This window comes from Diorhabda carinulata, chromosome 3 (assembly GCF_026250575.1).
Source record: "Diorhabda carinulata isolate Delta chromosome 3, icDioCari1.1, whole genome shotgun sequence".
In the NCBI taxonomy this organism is placed as follows: Eukaryota; Metazoa; Arthropoda; class Insecta; order Coleoptera; family Chrysomelidae; genus Diorhabda; species Diorhabda carinulata.
In genome coordinates this window covers 8,268,115-8,289,511 of record NC_079462.1, presented here as the reverse complement: position 1 = coordinate 8,289,511, position 21,397 = coordinate 8,268,115, and the positions used below count along the sequence as shown (strand labels likewise).

Sequence of the window (21,397 nt, the reverse complement as noted above, 5' to 3'; positions counted from 1 at the left end):
CTGCCACATAAACAGGTATCCAAAAAACAATTTGATAAAATGTGTGATGTCAAATCAAAAACACTTCTACCTCTTCAACTATTTTCTAAAGAGATTGTAATGGTATTTGATTGAATTAAATCGGAAATTAAGAAGAAGATTAATTGAACAACAATGATTATAATAGAACTAACTTTTTAAAACTACTAAGGAGTTGCCCCTTCAAAAACTGGTTAGTCTAATTCAATTGGTGAGTGTATGGAAATGTGATAACAAAAAATATAGAATCGGATTGTCTTTTCCTGCAAGTAATAAATGTTTGAAACAGTATCTATCAATATCAAACATAAGAAATGTTATTGTGGTATTAAAGTGAACATAAGAGATGTTTTTAATGGTATCTAAGTGAATTATCAATTTCAAATTTGGATATTATCATTCTGTACAATCTTCAGAGTTATGAACATGTTCTAACTAAACCTTTCCTTCTCATCATGTCTCGTTCAATTTTCAGTTCTAGCAACTAATTTTACATTAAAGTTAATATTAGTGATAAATTTATCCAAGGAAGTTAGAGCAGGGGGTGGTAGCATCGTTCAAAAAGTATATTTTATTTTTCAATACATAATAGTTTTGAAAGTTTTGAAATTGAAATAATAAAAACAGTAACAAAGTCATATTATCCAATTGGATAAGTTACTCTACTTGCTTTTTACCAATGTGATAACACAATTATCACAGAGAGGTTCTGTCACTTAATGCTTAGGAATTGTTTTAGAGAACATTGAGAATACGAGAGAGAGAGAGAGAGAGAGAGAGTAGTCAGTGATTAGTAAAAAGTTGAGTTTTGAAAGTGAAAAAATATGAATGTTATATATTATAAGTTAAATAAACTGTCTTGGGAGAAGACAAAAAGATCTAAACTTTATTATTTAAGCTTCAATCTAATATTCAATTTAGATGAATTATAAAAAAACTAAATAAAATCCCAATTTCAATGTTAATGTTGCAATTTTCATCATTTGAATCTGATCATTATAAGACAACAAACATTTTATAAATTTCAATTTAGTTTTGGGATTTTTAAATCTCTTAATTTTGTTTTCAGAAAGGACCTGTCGTGAAAGTATTTATGGGTTTAGAACCAGCATTTTATGTAGATTCAGGACCACCAACTTATGCATTTAATCCTTGTGGTCACATGGCTACTGAAAAAACTGTCAAGTGAGTATATTTTTATTTCATTCATTTTCCTTTCCGTTTTACAAAAAAATTCATCATAGCTTCACTCAGTACTATCCTAAAATTTTTAATAAAAATAATCTACACTAGTGCCTCAATAATCCGGAGAGGCAAAAACAAGATCGTTACCGGATCATCGAGGCGTCCGTATTATAGTATGCCATATTTAATGGTAATAAGACACATGTTTAACTCTAGTTTCTACAATCAATTTTTTACATTAAAGCATAAAAACAAAATGTACACGTTCAAAATTACAACCATGTAAGATAAACATAAAGTTAAAATAGAAGAATTACCAGGTTACAAGGTCTCATCATTAGAAAAAAACGAATCAAACAAATCTGTAATTACGGAATAGCAGACACGCAGATAATATAGATGACCTACAACAACTAATTAATATAGTAGGCGGACATAGCCAAAACATGGGATTAAACATCAACATCAAAAAAACTAAATTCATTATTATTACTAGGGAAGCGAATACGTTTAGAAAATCTAGAGTAACATATAATGGAAAACCTATAGAACGGGTAGAAAAATTTAAATATCTAGGAACATGGCTCTATGAAGAATGGACGTCGGACGGTGAAATAAAATGCCGAATTGAACAAGCTCGAAGTACATTCATAAAATTTAAAAATGTATTTACATGTACCGACTTTGATCTTGATCTTAGACTGAGACTTGTGCGGTGCTACGTTTGGTCAGTGCTTCTTTACGGGATGGAGGGTTGGACCCTTAAAGTAAAAAACATCAACAAATTAGAGGCATTCGAAATGTGGGTATATCGTAGAATCCTGAAGATACCATGGACTGCCAAAGTGAGGAATGAGGAAATTCTCAGGCGTATCAATAAAGACCGTGAACTCTTTAACATCGTGAAGAAACGAAAGATTGCATATCTTGGCCATATAATGCGAGGCCATAAATATCAATTTCTTCAGCTGATAGTCGAGGGCAAAATTGAAGGTAAGAGAGGATTGGGACGGAAGAGGATGTCATGGTTACGAAACGTGAGGCAGTGGACGGGTATACAAGATATTCAGACATTGATCCATACCGCTAGAGATAGAGAAGCCATGAAAAATGTGGTCGCGAACATCCATTAATGGATAAGCATTAAAAGAAGAAGAAGATACACGAAAGTACGATATAAAAAATTAGTTTGAAATCAGACAGCTAGACAAACATCAATATTAAAACAAACCAAATGGAAGTATAGAGGAGAGTAAACAGGTTCAAAGGAGCAAAAATCTGGCTTAACGCCTATTCCACCACAAAAGGGAGGACTATCACTAAATTAGAAAAGACAAGAATTATGGGACATACAGATTATCTCAAGTATAATATAAAAGATGGAGAAGCTATCAAGACAAGAATATCCAGTCCAAGATAAAGAGCAAACAAAAATTAACTATATATAAAATGCAAACATGGAACAAATAGTATCATAAGAAAATAAAACATGTTGATTTATTTTTGAATACTTCTTCAATTTATTGTTATAATTCAAAATATTAAGGTAGTATGAAATAATTTTTGTTTGTATAAATACAATTTGCTGAAAAAATAATTTTCGCTACAAAAATAACGTAGTAGAACCCATTCTTTAACGAATATTTTATTTTTAGATATTGGGCCAACTTAGCAATTCCTCATGGTACTAATGGATTTCATGCAGTTTGTCCTTTTTGCGCTTCTCCTTTATCCGGTACACCGGGTTACGTCAAATTAATATTTCAGGACAACGTTGATTAAATTATGCTATTTTCAAACACTAAACCAATCTCAAAATACCAATCCTAGGAAAAAGTACTTTATTTTTAACTTTTTTTGTAACATTTCATCTTGAGAATAGATTCAGCATATTTTTAATTTATTTGAGAATTATAAACAATTTCAAATACTAATATTTCCAACTATAAATCAAAGATGATGAACTTCCACAGGTTATTCTTTCATCAATTTAAATGTATGCTTCATATTATTTTTTATATTCCAGATATTAAAGTTTCTAAATTCACTTGCAAAGTACCAACTAATTTTATTTTTTGTTATAATTATTGAAATTACTTTAGTAGTTTTAAGTTTATATTTATGGAGCGCATTTTATTGGCGGCCATAATGAGCATCTCATATAGATCCCAGTTGTATAAACTACTTGCAGTCTGGGAGAACATGAATAAGCTACAACTGCACTTAGGTTTATTATTTTGAGATAGGATGCAAGATGTAGTGTTTACTCTTGGTTCATTGTGCATGTAAATGAGTGAAAATATTTTGTATAATAATCAACCAAAGCTTTATTTATATTGCTAGAGGTAAGTGTTGATATCATGTTTAATATGTGAAATTGTGGAAAATCGTTAACTAAGGGATAAATCGATGCATCATCTATTGATATTTAAGTGCAAAAGTAACTTCAAATTAGTTAACGATTTTTCTCAACAACCTGTATATAATCGTCGGTAAATTCATATGTATTAATAAATGAGATGGAAGATAAAATAAGATGGAAATATTTTTTACATTTGGAAGCTTGGTAAGAAATAATTTAAACTCGATATTTTTACAGTACATGTTTGTTTAATTAATTATTGATACAATGAGTGTCAAATATAAGGAGATAGTTAATTTCAATTCTTAAAAGTTAGAAGCCTTAATTGAACTTAGTAGATTTGCAACATAGATTGGACTTTTCTTTGAAGAGTAATCCCCTCATAAAATCTATTCACCAACTTTTCCATTGAGTAGTCTAACTTGCTTTCTTGTGCCATATTTGTTCACATTAATTATATTCTCATAAAATTATAAGTCTTGAAAAATTTCTTCTCCCTCTTCTCGGATATTTGAGTAGCTCTAAGTTTGTTAATTGAATTCATTTGCAATATTGTTAAATCTGTTTTACCTGATTACATTTACAATAAACATATCTCAATATTCTGAGCTTATCATTTTTCTATTTCTTATGGCGGACAAATTGAAACATAAAGTTTTATTATCTCAGTTTAGATGTCTAGTTGAGATTTTTGGAATGAATAGGAATGTATCTATACTTTTACTATCTAAAACAAGTTTAAGTAACTTTCTTGTAAGGTTCAAAAAATTTAAAAAAAAAGAATATTGCAATAAAAAAAAATGTTTTACTACATATAGTGAATTGAGGAAGAATGAAGTTTTTCGTCTAAGAATTTAGTATGTTTTGCTCATGTGTTGATCAAAAACATATTCAGCTACACTTGGTACCTTTGTACTTCATTTTTTGATGAACTTTAACGATTTTGCTTGCATTTCAAACAACTAATGTCGTAGATAAAATATTTACTCAGCAAAAAGTGGTGGCATTTATTATATTCGAAAATTTGAGTATCCAAAATGATTTTATGAAAAAATTATCGTGAACAAGTCAGAAGGTTAATTAAGTGATAATGTAAGTAATATGTATCATTTTATTGAAAACTGTTTTTCGTATATTTGACTTCATCGTCTCAGTTTGTAATTATTGTATATACATAATTGCACTTAAAATTATAAGAAATTGCGAATGGAAATAAACGTTTAGATTTTATATAAAGATAGTTTTTCTTGTAAGTGAACTGTTTAGTAGGTAATTATAATAAAAAAATGAGTTATTAGTATAAATGTGTGAATAATTGCAAGACTGGCTAGATTGTAGAGTTTTAATATTTATAGCGTATATGTAGTCACAATGGAAAAATTTGTTATTGATTTTATTACTGGAATTACCAACTTACATCTACTTCAGTAAAGGATAATTTTTGCGTGAAAAAATAATTTTAGAAGGATATGAAAGATTGTTGTATTATTATAATGAAACATTTTGTCCATACTTGAACCATACTCAAGAGATGTGGTATTTTAAATGAAAATGATACATAAGTATTTATTTTTGATACCAATAACATTGTAATTATTATACGGCTAAAGTGGTACAAGAAAAAATCTAATTAAATTTATCTCGAATGTTAATATGTGGATTCGAGTACCACAAATTGCTGGAATCTGTAAGTTTATCACGTCTTCAGATCTGCAACGCAAAACTTTGGGAGTTTTTGTACACTTTAATATCTTTAGTTTATTAATTGGTGGGTGTTATTTAACTTTGTAACTAAATTTTTTTGGAATCTCAAAGCTAATTGATTTAGATGTTTTGTATTTAAAAAGTATAACATTTTAAGAAAAAAACATTTCAGTTTTTGTCTTGTAAGAGTACATGATAGTTCTTCAATTTGCCTCATAGAAGTAACAAAAACGTGTTAGTATAACATATTATAAAACAAAGTTCTTCTTCACTTCTGTCCCTATTTTTTAAAAGATATCCATGCGGTTTTCATCAGTAGAGTGAAAAAAAATGATATAAATGTAATGTTTGCTCTGATTGTAAAATTTTATTCAATCAATTTAATGTTTACTTTTTATATTTTAAGCTAGATAAATTTATAATTTGTTCAAACGAATCTCGTAAAACGATGTTTATAAAATATTTTATGCGGTAATAATTTTAAAAAATCACGCTGAGTTTTAAAATCATTTGTATGTTTTCTATTGAACATAGAAATCTGCACTTTTTCGTACTTCTTTAGAATCTGTATTCATTTTTAAGTCATTTTGTTTCTTGAAAACTACTTATGGTATGAGAGCTAGCAACGTCAAGAAAACAAGAATTTCAAGTAGGCCAGTTTTGTGATATGCTATCACTCTCCCGAACGTCATACGAAATATCAATTGTACAAATATGGCGGATAGTTATACATATGTGATATTATTTAAGTATCTAAAAACCTAAAATCAATTTGCCGAACAATAATTCAATTGTTAATTCTTCAGCCAGACCGATTTAAAGGCGAAAAGTAAATTTTCTAATTCACATTATTGATGATTAAAATAATTTCACTTTTTGACTGTAAATATTCTAGCAACTTTTGATTTAGTTTGATTTTAGTTAAAATTAATCCTATTCTATATATTGTATAAGAATCGATATATGTACATAACATTTTACCAAACATTAAAATGTTAATTGATTCTTAAACTACTAGGTAGATTTTATGAAGACTTATAAAAGATCTCTGTTTAATATTTCATTAGATAACCAATCAAAATAATAAAGAAGTTTAAAACTAGGTTGTACCTAAATAAATAATAATACTAAGAGTTTTGTTGAAAATTTTTTTTTTAATTTTTATTACAGACATTTAATTATGTTTAAGAATGTTGCTCACTATAAATAAGCTTTTGTCAAAAAATTCCTGACGTTTATTACAAAATGATTACCTAGTATGTTGTAAGCAAAGTGATGAATAAAAAAAAATGAAAAGTTTTAACTCCTATCACACTTCGCAACCACTACCGCCTGCCAGATAGTTCGTATGACGTCCGGGGGTGTGAGAGACATAGTATATCACAAAAGTAGCCTACCTGAAATTCTATCTCAAAAATGTTGCTAGCTCTTAGGCTCAGAAAAAAACGGAAATTTTTAATAAAGTCATTCATCACTTCTGTCCGTCTTTCTGAAGAGATATTCATGAGATCAATAAAATAATTCATGAGGGCTTGAGTAAATGTCTTGTTAAAGTTTTGTATAAATTGGTAGAATTATGACGATAATTCTTGAAAGTGTCGATAAAAGTAAAGCCACACTCATCAAAAACGCTGCCTAATTCCTTTAAGATAACAAAATAGTGAAATATTTCTGTTAGAGATTTAAAAAAAAGTTCACGGCATATATACGTACATGTAATTAAAAAAATAGATACAGAAAAATACAGAGAGTATAAGAATTTCATGCATATTTTGTTTATTGGTGAGAATCCATGTTCAGCAGGTTTTGAGGTAATTTCCCACGGATTTTATAATATCTAGTGATTACTTGTAGAACTAATTGCTAATCACATTTTCAATGATTTTTTATCAATATTTTGTTATAATTCCTTCCCTTCTTTTGAACCATAATTCGTGATTCCTGTACGTTCTTCTATTTTGGCCTTATAAAAAAATCATTTTCTAAGTGTAATGAAAATATTGTATTTCATCCAGTATGTCCATAACTTCCATAGTTCCAGAAATTTTGGTTATTTTTATATTATTTTAGTTGTGTGGACATGTGACTGCAGATACCAGTAACATATGTAAAGGACCACACACAAGTATTTTTATAGTCTCTTTATTGCCATATCAGTTGTGAAATTACTTTTTTTCTGAGATTGAAAATAATGTCTTAACTTTAACTATTATGTATATCGCCGATTAGCCAAAACATATTTTTTGCGTGTGGTTCGTGATTTTGACAATATTATAATATCAATTTTTTAAATTATATTCATTCTTTTAATAAGTAAACGAAAAAAAAAATGAAATAAAGTAATAAATGTAATCCTTGGTTCGACTGTAAATTTTTATTTAATTAATTTAATATTTACTTTTCCTTTTTTTAAGATAGATAAATTTATAATTGTTTAAACGAATTTAGTAAAACGATTTTTATGAAATATTTTATGTGGTAATAATTTTAGAAAATCATGACGGGTGCTAAAATATTATTCATTTGTATTTTTTTAATTGAACGTAGAAATCTAACTACTTTTGTTAGAAATTGTATAAGTTTTTAGCAATCATTTTTTTGCGACAACTACTTAATTCACAAACAGTGTTTTCAAAACAAAATGGAAATTTTAATTTCAAAAAATTATTCGTCTACATCAATGGGGTCTCTTTAAAAATAGTAACCATACTCTTTTTCCAATTTGTTCTTTAAGATAGCTCCTAGCTTTTCCAGCAATGTGCATTTAATATCACCCTTGTTTGTATAACACGAAATTATATGTAACAAATATGAAGTCTGGGGTATCTTTTGACTAAAATCCAACATTTTTGGAATAAATTTGTTGCCATTTGGTTGAGATCCAAAACATTCCAGAAAAGTTTGTCATGAGCCGATCAGTAAGCCAGCAGTATCATCGATTCCCTTGATTGTAGACTCCTCGATAGTTCATACCCATTTCTTTAACTTTTTCCATGTTTTCATCGGTTGTTTTATACTGAGCCGTTCCAGTGGTGGATTCACAGATTTACTGCATGTAGGCTATTCATCTTTTGCCGCCTTTACTGACTTTTGATATTTGATACCACGGTTCACAATTATTTAAATTACATTTTTGATCAAAAAAAAATTTTTATGTGAGATCCTTGATTGTTTTGACGGTATAGACAGTATAGAGTTAAAAGAAATTATTTTGAGCAAAGTACGTTCATACTTTCTTTTTATTAGAAATAAAATACAATTGGGTGCCTTTAAATTCACAAAATAATTAATTATATAGTCATATGAAACCTTGTTCATTAGGTCTGACTCTATGCCTATAAGAGCTGAAATTTTCTAAATCATTGGGGTAATTTTTTTTAGGAAACTAACTTCTATTAGAACCAATGGTAACAAGTGAATTTGGTAAGAATTGGAAATTTCTCTTTAAAAAGTCGTTATAAGCTTTGCTAACTTGGATATGAGTCTATCTATGTAGGAAACCTTTCAATATCTTACTTAAAAATATTCTTGTTGAGCTATGAAAAACTTCGGACTGATACATACAGATCAGCAACGGTGATCAAATCTCATCAAAACTTTTTTTTCTTTTTCAAATCGAAAAAGAAAATTTTTGAACAATGAAAATGAAATTTGCATACTCAGACTGCTGGTAAATCCACCACCATGTTCGTCATCTTTAGCAGCATCTTTAAAAAAACTTGTAAACTCTTGTTTTACTCATAGCAGATCTACTATAGGCTTTGGATACAATTTATCCAATTTTCTAATTCTCTGAGCAAAAGTGTTTCTCAACTCAGATTTCTCATTTCTTCAAACTCATTTGTGTATTTTTCATTCTCAAGTTTTCTGTTATTAGTTTTGCGGTAACCGTCAGCAATGAAAACAAAATTCGATCACATCAGTTGAAATCATAAAATATCTCCTAGCTGTTGTTAAAGTAAAAAAAGAGGGTTTGAGGTAAATTTTGGTTGAGCTTTTCTTTCTACAATTACTATTGCATCAGAAATAGATATTGCAGTTGTTATTATTCTAATATTTGTTTATAATTATTCCATTCCCCACCAATATTTATTGATTTTTCACGATGAAAAGAAAAATGCCAAAATATATCTTTAGCTTAACGATATTATTTTTGTTTAGGACACAAAATGTTACAAAACTGAACCATATTCCAATTTTGTAAATGGATACTAGTAAAATGATTGTTTTCAACAATGTCATCTCCCAATAGACTAATACAATTAGTAGAGGTTGAAATTCGTCAGTTTTCATATTTAATATAGCATCCTAATGATTAACTAAGTGATTCCATTTTTTTAATGTTATCGAATTTGATTATTTTTTTTATATACAATGATCATGTCCAGCTTATATAATGTAAATATGTAGAAATAAGTTCTAATATGTAGTTAGTAGAGTGTATTGCATAATAGTCTCACAAAAAGAATTTATCTGTGCCTGGATTCACTAATAAAAAATATATGTTACAAGTGTTGGTTTTATTACATATCCTCTCAACAATTTAGTAAATATGCTAATAAAAATTGAATTATCTGGCTTATGTTACAAATACTTCATTATCTGTAATTATTTTCTATTTATAACTTTTTCAATATAAGAAATTATAAAACTTGTGCGGTAGATGTGAAATATGAATTACATTCCCAAGAGGCCAAACAGGGGAAGCAAAACTTTTGGGATTCGTGGTCTATTCCACATTTAAAAAATCGAAGGCGGTCTACCAATGCCAGAGCTCAATTAATGTAAGGTACATTTGTTTATTTTATGTAGCAAGAAAAAATGATCTAAGTATTCATATATTAAAAATTTACCATCCCATTCACTTCGTTTAGTTGAAATTTAGCACTGTATATCTGCTTATTGCAATGTGTAAACACGAAATTAAATGTTAAACGCAACCGATTTTTGATTTTTATGGCGTTCATGGTTGAACATGCAGATTCCAAAGTATGATTTCAAATACAAAATCAATTTATAAATATTTGGAAACGTTTCCTCAAAAATTGATTTCCTAAAATCAGTATCGCTAGATGCTCTGGCCGCACACATAAAGAAAGCAAGTTGTCTGCTTACCGGCAACCGGCCCAGATAAGCGCCGATAATTTAGGTAGCTCGTCAATGGTTATGGACAAAAACAAAGCTTGTCGGAACTTGCAAGAAGCTTAAAACGACACCGACGAATTTACCCAATGAATTTTTAATTCTTGGTCGCTTGTTGCCTATGCCTGAGATGATTGGTAAATAATTATAAATAGTAAAATTTCGATCGCCACAATTTTTAGAAAACCTATCTTGTGGGATTAACGGCTAAAATCTCACGGCAATCGAAATCCTACACAAAAGTTCTGGAACGAGATTTCAGCCGAAATAGATGTAAAGATTTTTATTAATAATAACCTGTTTATTTCCATATATTATATGAAAAATAAACAATACATAAAGTAAATTAAATAAACAAAATGCAGTATAATCAATGAATTTGTGTTAGTTGTGTAGTTATATGCAGCATCGGCAAACCTTGGTTCTTCTATAAACTATACTTATCTGAGACCATTGACGGTTTCTTAGTTCAAATGATGTCTAGTTAAAAACTTTAATGCTTTATAAATCAGCGATTGTACCAATTTTACTTGCCTTATCTAATCATTTCACATAATTTAACATTAATAGAAGAAAAATAATGCATATACCACTTTATTCCATAAAAATATTTAATCACATTTTATTCTTTATATACATATAAAAATAGTTTTGAATTTTTTTTCATTGGTTAAAAACAGGTGTTGTATATCTTTCAGTGCTTCAATCTACCTTTAATCCAGAGATGTCAGGCAACGTAAGTATTTCTATTTTCTCATTCAACACTTTCTGAAGAAAATTATGATCATGCTAAAAAATGTTAATTAGTAGTAATGGTAAGTAGATGACAAATTACAAAAATGTTTTCATAATAAGAAATGTAGTGCAAAAAATCAAAGAGCATTCTGAGAATACATAGAAAAGAGGAAGGTAAAAGATACAATCTTCGATGAAAATGATCAGTCTCTTGTTAACAACGGTAAACTCTAGAAACAGCAGAAACTGACTTATGTTCAGCACACTGGCCACTTCTTGTTGACTCTGGCCTTGTTGCAATAGGGTGACCGTTTGAGTAGCTTTGTCACTTTGTCCGTTTTGAAGTAGAATTTTTGTTTGTTACATCAGTTGACGTTTGATGGCTATGGTGATAGTGGCGGGCAGTAATTTAACATTGTGTACTTCATATTTATTACCCCCAAGATTTTTAGATTGAAAAAATACGTATCTAATACTAAAAAACTATTTTAAGAGAAGTACTCTATCGCCTGTTTGACTTGTCTAAAGGGCTTTTCGGAAGCTATAACCGAGTTAACCTAATGATGTAAATATTTAAAAAAATATTTCGGATCGTTTTCATTCATATATGATAGGATCCCTTCTGTTCTATCGGTAAATGCGATCCGCCGATGGGTTGTTCGTTTGGAAATAAATGTTACTAATGAATATTATATGATAAACCGAAATAATCATAGCCTATAATGAGACTAAAGGAGGAGTTGACTGTGTTGATAAACTGTTCCCGGCACATGATGTGTGAAGAAATACTCGATGATAATTTTTTATTCTTTGGTGGCATCAACACTTGTTTTCAATTCACCTGGAATATTCGATGAAAGAAGTTTTTACAGGCATATAAAAAATCTGTGTGTTTTTAACTGTTCAATAATAATTATTAAGATCTTTAATATAATTGAATAAATGTACTAACCAGAGCATCGTTCTGCGTTAGTATCTGCAATGATAGTATCTATCTGATCCACAATCATAGTTTCTGGAAAGCACTTAGACGAAACAATTGTATGTTAACTCCAAATAAAAGTAAAAATAATGACTATTGAAGAAAATTCATTTTGAAATAAATGTATATGAAACATTATTTTGGAATATTTATACGTTGCTACAAACCTGTAGAACCTGAACACCGTTCATTGATAATATGGCTAAATCTCTAACACCATCGCCTGTCATATCAACATATTTTATACCTAAAACGGGAGCTGTAACTAGTTTCAATTCTTCCAACCACCAAGTATTGTTTGAATCCTTTTTATAGAGTATAATTTCCTTAAACAACAAAAATACCTGCTATAAACCATTATAAAAAGAATTTTTTAAAAGTATTTTTTATAAAAAATATTGTTTTATTAATATTCCATATGAATTTATTTGCATCATTAAATTGTGCAGCAAAAATGTTAATATGACACCTCTCACTGTTAAGATGACAATCAAATGCTCGCTCTTGTTTATATGATAATTACAATTTCCCTACTAATTTACAGAAATAAGCAAAAATAATTTTTTATAGGCTTTGAAGTGATAGTAATTGTGTAGTGTAACTTTTTCGAGTTCAAACAAATATTTTGTCTTGTTATTTTAAGGAATTCCATTTATAATAGAAATAACAGTTCAAAGGATTACTGAAATACTAGTGTATATTTGAATTTATATCTGAATATGTAATTAATTATTCATTGCAAATATTCACGTCTATTTCTATGGGTATTATAGAGTGAACATTTAAATTTATGTCCTGAGTATCAGGTGGAATTTAGATCAAGAATTAACAATATTTATATATAATGCCGGTCATCAAATAGCGAAAATCTTTATAGAAAGAGATAAGAGACGCCCCACTACAAACTGAATAGTAAACAACTTGTACGGGTCCGCATTACAATATTTAATTTTCAGAATCAATCAATAATTGAAAAGTATAGACAAACAATATTACACAAAAAATCAATCCCTAAATAAAACCAGTTACTAAATCAAATAATACTGAGAAAATAATGAAAGGGTATTGTGCAAAGTCAAAATATTTTTTGTATAATCATCAGGTAGGTTCTTTTATTAGGGTTTCCCCGTAGTTATTAACCAACTATGTAGTCGAGGAATGTCCAGAAAAGATGCTATCCAGGAAACAATATTTTTGACAAATACTTCTAAGACTTCATGTCAAAAAGACATGACAACTAAGTTGATATGGTAAATCAAAATACAAAAAAATGAGCCGGTAGCTAGGAAAGCACATCGAGAGATTTGTATAACTGGTCAGGAAAGTGAGTATTGATTCAAAACATTCTATTATTACAGATGATTTTTAAGTATTCATTGAAATTGCCACTTATATAACCCTTGTGGAAATATTGAAAGAATATAGTAGTGAGATGCAGGCTATAACCATGTACTTGAAGTTGAAAATAATAAAACTTGATTAAAAGCTCTAAAATGTCGAGAAAAGTTAGGAAACTTACTTGGGTATTTGTACCCATTATGATTTCTTTTTCTCCATCAAAGTCAACGTCATTAACTTCACAACATGTCATTATACCTATGCTCTCCATCTTAGGAAGTGTTGAATAGTTACTGAGCCCATACCTCAATATATCACTAAAAACAAATTGAAATTGAATCATATAAATTGGTAGATTACAAGAAATCGGTTGGAAATACAAAAGACTGTGTTTTTTACTTTTTTCAATAGTGCCTTTCTCATGTTGTTTTTCTATTTTTTGAAATGTTTTTATGTCACAGTTTTGAGTCTAAGTTTTTATAAAACATGGTTTGAAACTGGAATGGTTGAATCAAATTATGGAGGTTATTTGTATATCTCATCTTAAACATGCTTACAAAGTATATCAGAATGGATTCCCTGAAAATCTTAATAATTACATTGGAAACCGGCTTATTTTAAAAACTATCACAATGTATTGAATGGCGATTTATTTCAATAATATTTGGGCACAATCATTCCATTAAGCAAGCTTTTATTTTGAATGTTTCAATTCCTCAATACTTACTGGAAAATTACTGGTGGCAATATAGTATTGACAACAATTAAATTAAGTTTGACCTCTTCTTCCTTATCACCTTCGGTTCTACGAATTTTATTAATTATATCACAATTTTTGGGCGAATTCTTATCTGGGACAATACACACTTTAGAAATGTAGTTTCCAAATCTTGTACAAAAATTATATTCAAGTACATTGTTTTTGACATCTACTTTGAACATTTTGACATAGCCACACTCGCAACCAAAAGCAGTGACTCTCCTAAAAATGTATTCCGAAGTTATACTCCAAATAATACCAATTTTGTATTTTTACCCATCAACATGACTACCAGACTTTAAAGTTTAAAGTTTCTATATCATAGTTTGTCTATAAATTTATTAATTTGAATTTCGATATTTCGGATACCTCAGATATAAGTTGCTACAGTGAAATAAAATGTTATTTGAAAAAAAAAAATATTTAACAAGCATTCGTTTTGTAGTTTTTGCTTTCTATAAATGAAGGTTCCAAATGTATAATACCTAAAATAAAAAGTAAATGATTTGGGAGTTATTAATACTTTTAATTCTCTCTTAATGAGAATAAATAATTTTAAAGTACATGCTGTATGTATTTATGAATGAAGGTGAACTATGATACCCTGATGATATTTTAAAGACCAACCAAATTAAGGTTTACCCTGTAAATACCGTTGTTTTTAACAGTTATTAATATTTTGAATACGAACTAAATGATAAACGTTCAGTAGTTAATGAAAAAATTACAGATTATTACAAATTTTCAATAATTTGACTGCTCTATACTGCTTTAGTATGAACAAAATAATTAAAAGAAAAGGATCAATGAATTAAACGATATTAATACTGAAAAGTTTGAGACTGAAGGAATAAAAACAAAAATTGGAAGTGATAATCCAGCAGATCATTCACCGTCCATTACATGCATATATAAAAGGAATTACCAACTGTACATAAAATTAAAGCTAGATTTATGCAGCCAAAATTAAAACTAAATTAAAATTGACATTAAACTGAACTTTCTTGGTGTAACTTTCTGGTTTATGCAGTAAATAAGGGATAATAATTATAAATTACTGGTATACCAATAGAAATTCCCTGTATGGGTCCTTTTTGTCATACAAATGTGGAAAGCTCCTGACACTGCCTATCATCGTCTAAAAAGGACATTACTTTTTCCTATTTTTTTGATATAAGTTTTAAAGATAACCAAAAAACAAGGTTGTTGTACACAAAACAATACCATCAATACAGACTTTTGTGCTCATAACTCTCAAAATACCGATTTAAACTAAAGCTTGGTTTATTTATTTATATAATTACTAGTAGGAAGACACTGAAATGGTACTTGTACTTCAAACAGAAAATTAACAGTAAATTTAGATTCAAATTAATTCAAAGCTTGTCTGTTACTAATTGACCCAAAGCGAGATGGGCGCAAAGGCGTATTGAGGCATTACATTTGGGAACGAAAATATTACTAGTCAATTATATTTTTAGTTTTTCTTTAATAGCTATTGAAGTTGAACAAAATAATTGAATTACATCTGTTATCATATTTCTAGAAAATCTTTATAGTAATTTCGAATGGTATGGCGATTTGAGGACTCGAAATAAAAGTGTCCACAAGTTTTTTAAAATACCAACGTTTCGATCTTTTACTTGATCTTTATCAATCTGTACCATATGTGTTGTCGATAGTTTTTTTTTCAAAACTTACTGTATACACTGAAAAAAAAGTTAACTCAACTTAGAAAAGTTTCTTGGCTTGTATAAATTTTTTCTCTTTTTGAAAATAGTTTTCTCGATTCCAGGTTTTTTTCCTTGAATAATTAACCGTTTTTTCAGTGTATTATATTTAAATTAATCAATTTACTTTTCAATTCATATGAAAGATGTTAATTTTTTAATAAATCAATTATAGTCTTTATTGAATAATGTTCTTGGACAAAGCGTTGTAGTTTTAATTATTAATTTAATTCATAAGGTGTCGCTAGCTTTTCCATCTTTTTTATTCGTTTGTTAAAAAGCTGGTGTCGTCTAATTTAATATTAATTGTTCAACCCATCTGAGCACCAGTCTCCAGGAAGAGTCTCCTGCTGGAGGATTAAGGTTGTACACCATTTTATGAAGAAAGGGCGGCAGCAAGTCTAAATCAGTCACTGCTTATGAAAGGAAATGTATTATAGGTGGGAAGTTATATTAAGTACATATAAGCAACAAGGTTATGATTTTTGATTTGGTTTGACAATATTTATATAGGGTGAATGGAATTATCTGTACTATTCTGTATCATATTTACTTACTCTGAAAAGTTTTTGTGATAATAAATGTCTATCCAAATAACAGGACTGGGCGTTTTAGTAAATTCTGGAAAATATTCGTGAATTTCTATTTCTTTGTAATTATGATCATCTGAGCTTTCTTTATAAGCATGTACTTGATTGTCATTACCAGATATTATGAAAACTACCTAAAAAATATGTAATAATCATTCATGTTTACATAATGAACAAAATATTTTTAGTTTTTGTTGCTCATATATTTGTTACTATAAAATACTTTGATAAATGTTTTCAGTCAAAGAATTTTTTTAATTGAGAATATGAAAAGAAATAAGAGATGTTTTCTATTAAAAATTTGTGTACATATACAATATTGAACAATACTGCTACAATGCAATAGTTGTGAAAGTAAACATGTTGTGGGTGAAAGCAGACATGTTTCTAGAGTGTGAGTGAAAGTAGACATGTTTCTAGAGTGTGGTAATTGTACCATTTATGTAGATACTTGAAGCTATAAAGAATGGTAATAATAAAAAGAAAACACTTGGATCGACAACAAACATTATCAAATGGATTTACAAAGTTTTAGAATTATATGTAGTAATAAATATTTGAAAATAGGGAAAAGAGTTGATAGGGGGAAATAATAACATTCACCAATATTGTGTATTATTATAAATTAGATTGCAACTCCACCTATTATTATTTGAAAATTATAAAATATGAAGTTTTATCATTGAATCATGGTAAATTGCAAATATATATAAACTGAAAGCCCTTCTACCACTTAGTGGTGTAGGGTGTTGATGGTTATGTTTGCACAAATTTCCTCCATTCATTTTTGTTATGAGCTAGGTCCTTCGCTTATTTCCAGTGTAATCCTCGTTTATTCAATATTCCTGTTATAACTTTTTCTCATGATACCTCTTTTTTTTCTTATTTCTAATTTTTACTTTCCATCTTCTTTTAACAGGTCCTTCTTCATTCATCCGTTGTAACTGACATTTTAGTTGGCTTTCCTCTATACAATCTAATGTAGGTTGTATATTCAGGTATTTTCTTGTATCTATGTTTTTTATTTCATCTTTTTTTGTCACTCCTTTTAGTCTTCTCAGATAATTCATTGCTGTAGCCTGAATTTTACTTTTCTGTCGTTCTGTCAATACCCAAGATTCTTATCCAAAGGTTAGAATTTATCTATATATTGTTTTGAATATGATTAGTTCGGTGTCTCTGGATATTTCTTTTTTATTTATGAATTTAGTGTTCATTGTGTGATATAGTTCATTGGTTTTTGCAATTTTGTTATTTATATCTGCATCCTGTGTCCCATTTTCTTCCCTTATTATTCCTAGGTATTGGTAGTGTTCAACTGGTTCCAGTGTTTTTGTATTTATCCTCATATTTATCTTGATCTCTTCTTTTCCAATAACCTTTACTTTTGCCTTGTTATTGTTTATTTTTATACTCATGTCAATCACTGCTTTATTCCATACCACAATATTTTCTTGTTACTCTTTTACGTTCTTTGCTATTAGCATGACATCGTCTGCAAATGTTCCTTCACTGATGTAAAATTCTTTGTAGTTGTGAATGCCCTAAGCTTCACCCTTGTCTTAATCCTATATTTGTAGTGAAGCCTTTTGATATTTTGTTATCTCTTATGACTGGATTCTCATTGTTTTCATAAATATTTTGTATCATCTTTATATTAACCCCTCTTTTCCATATTTTCTCTCTAAGTACTCTATCAAAGGCTTTTTTAGATCTAAGAGGGACACGCATAATTTTTTCGTTTCTTGCATTACTTTTTTGTCCCATTCCCATTCGAAATCCACTCTGAGATTCTTCAAGTATGTCTTCTACTGTTAATCTAATCATTTTCTCCAAATTTTTTTTAAATCATTTTCATCACTGTACTAATAAGTGTTATTCCTTGGTATTTATTGCAGTTTTTTGTATCACCTTTTTTAAATATTGGTACTATCATTGCCTTCTACCAATCGGCGAATAAAGAAGAATAAATGCTAGTGTAATAGAATCTTTTTTAAATGATATTTTAGATTGCAAATACATATCAAGATATGATTTTCCCTAGTCTATTCAAGTAGCACTTTACAATTTCTAAAAACAAAGAAATCAATATTGAATTAATTTTTTTGAACTATAATTTTTGTTAATACGTCTGGAATTGTTGATGAAATTTCCACAGCCCAAGTAATCATCTTCAGAGACAAAAAGTCAAATGGTTTATCTGTTATCTAAAGTGTCATTGTGGGTGTTGGTGTATAAATATTACTAGACTAAAGCTTAACACTAACATCATTTTAAAAGTTTGAGTTGGGTGTTGAGCCACCTGAAGACCATCTTCTCTTGGCCACTGTGGTAATAACATTTATATTAAAAGTCTCTATGAAGAATAATTTTGAAGTTAACGCTCATTGCATTTGTTTCTAGTAGGCAAGTTTTTTAGTGATACCAAACATGAACTTCTGTAAATTAGCAACTAACAATTGTATTCAGCAGCTAAATTTTTGATAATAAATTAAAGCCTTGATATTTATTAATATAACAATATCATATGTACCTCTTTGCTAACTAATTCATCTTCATTCCAAATTACTAGATATGTATGCAAAAGCTTGTAAGGTATATAACCAAGTTCCACACTTAAACAACTTTGAGCTATATTTTCTATATTCAGTTCATCTGAATCTTCTCCTGAGTAAATATTCAAATAGGTATCGAGGCGACTTTCTGTATCGTTACTATTCTAAAAAAGGTACTTATTAAACAATTGATACCAGTATATTCAATTAAACTACAGAGGAAAATAAAAATATGTTTGTAGCTATAAGGTAAGAGCACTTGAGCCAGAGAGTGAACCTATAGCTGATACTTTTTAGTTTGATCCTCAAAATTAAAAAAACTATCATTGTTTCCATCTAAGTATTAAGTTTTTATCCAAAATGACGAGTGTGTCGACTTTGGGCACACATATTTTTTATTCATATCAGTGGTTGAGATGTTATGTTATAAATTCGAGCAAAAAAATCAACAGTTTTTTTTAATTTGACATGCTTATGAAAATGTTGATACAGAGCGAAGAGCAGATTCTTTCAGGGAAAGTGGGAAACCTCTAGCCACTGCTATAAAACAGTTCAATTTATAAACAACTACCTTTTGGGAAACATTTTATGGAAAATATCCTGAGTGGAAAAAATGTTGATAGCAAAAAGGAAATTTCTAATAACCAATATTTATTGAATATCTTGTGCTAGGAAACTAGCAGCCGAGTTGAAAATCGATCTGGATGCAAAAAATTACAAAATCGGGCATAGATGGTTTCAAGATTTTATGCCGACATCTAAATTTATCCCAGCGTATTAGTCAGCATTTAACTGAAAGTTTTTAAAGTATAATTTGACTCAAATACTTACATAAAATCTGCATTTGTCAGATACTAATGATTTTTTCTACTTTTTATTTAAATAATTGGAATTATACTATTTTATTTTTCAACATTTCATTTCAAAAGACTCTGCCACTGGTTACGTATAGGAATATTTGCAGTTTTCAATAAAAAATGCATATCCAAAGAAATAAAAATCTTGAGGACTTCTAATTATATGAGTTTACTAATTACCTAATAGCCCTGCATTAAAAGTGGAAGATATTCTCTATTTTTATTAATTGAAATTATTTTTTATCCTTACTAGGTTAGTGTCTGCCACTGGTACTTTTACCTTAATGGGTATGGAATTTTTATACAAAAGGTAATTTTTTTTAATATTTAATTAAGTGTAGTAATTTTAGCAACACATTACTTTTACCTTAATTATTGTGATTCCAATAACAATTTCAATGCTATTTGTAGACTTGTTAAATGCATCCATAGAAATAATCTCAGCTCCATCTATAATATGTAAGCAATTATGTTATTTTTTGCCAAATACTGAATAACTGTGCAATAAGCTATTAAATTTTTTCAATACAATACAGTCAGTTGTTTCATTGCTTAATCAATATTTTTAAAGGAATATAACATTGTTGACAACTTTTAGAACAACATGCAAATAATTTAAAAGCGACCGAAAATTTTTAACTATCAGTGTATTGTTTTGGCATATATTATTTCTAGACAATTATCCAAAAAGTACAGCAACAGTAAATATTTACACTTACTGGGAATGTATGTGAATAATACTTCTTTACTAGAAGGAATAAGTGAACCAGAAGATGATTCCTGGAACTCAAAACAGTACACCTCTCTTTTTAATGATGCTACTAATATTTTGGTTGTCCCATTAGGAATTGGTAATTCGACCAAAGTATAGATATTTCCTTGTGATGCTGTATGAAAAAAGTGTACATCTTTAAATTGTCCTAAAATCATTTTTTTCGTGTTTTATATTTTTTGTAGCCTCATAAAATAGTTACAAATTTCAAAAAGCAAGAAAAAAAAATATATATATGTTGCTCAGATGTTATTTTATTAGCCATATTTAATTTTTCCAATTGTTTTTAATCTCATACTTTCTCTCTCTTGCATTCTCATCAATCAAATATTCTATGTATAATCGATTAATAGAATTTCGAAATTACCTATATGTATTATTTTTTTAAGTTTCTTAGGATTGTTTTATAACGAGTACTTCTTTTCTCGTTAAAAATATTGAATTATCTTTTCATTCTTATTCGTCAAAATATTCTGGAAAACGTGAATTTTACTGAAATATTTTCCAAAATATATCGAAATTATATCGCAAGTATCAATCGACTTACGAGAATGTTTGAAATGATTCTCAGACGTAGGAAAGATTTGAAATTAATTTTTTTTCTTGAGTTGGTTGCGTAAGAGATATAATTTGTTACACGTTTTTATGCATATTCTTTGTGGATTGC

General features: G+C 28.7%; 2 protein-coding genes across 3 annotated transcripts in view; one reads left to right on the top strand and one right to left on the bottom strand.

Annotated features, from left to right (window-relative positions):
- The window catches only part of LOC130891751 (protein pellino), a 119,446-nt gene extending 114,645 nt beyond the window's left edge, over nucleotides 1–4,801 (top strand). For both annotated transcript variants that reach the window (XM_057796689.1, XM_057796688.1), the window contains exons 8-9: nucleotides 1,088–1,203; nucleotides 2,859–4,801. In XM_057796689.1, the coding sequence (XP_057652672.1) occupies nucleotides 1,088–1,203; nucleotides 2,859–2,985 (243 nt within the window). In that variant the 3' untranslated portion in view covers nucleotides 2,986–4,801. The remainder of the gene's footprint in view (nucleotides 1–1,087; nucleotides 1,204–2,858) is intronic.
- A 6,188-nt stretch (nucleotides 4,802–10,989) lies between these two features.
- LOC130891752 (KICSTOR complex protein kaptin-like) lies at nucleotides 10,990–21,040 on the bottom strand. Its single transcript, XM_057796690.1, has 8 exons — nucleotides 20,678–21,040; nucleotides 20,326–20,408; nucleotides 19,080–19,265; nucleotides 16,514–16,680; nucleotides 14,194–14,448; nucleotides 13,648–13,783; nucleotides 12,296–12,454; nucleotides 10,990–11,200 (listed from the first exon to the last, which is right to left on the bottom strand). Exons 1-8 carry the CDS (start codon nucleotides 20,886–20,888, stop codon nucleotides 11,114–11,116), a joined length of 1,284 nt encoding a protein of 427 aa, XP_057652673.1. The 5' UTR covers nucleotides 20,889–21,040; the 3' UTR covers nucleotides 10,990–11,113.
- Between the last annotated feature and the right edge of the window lie 357 nt (nucleotides 21,041–21,397).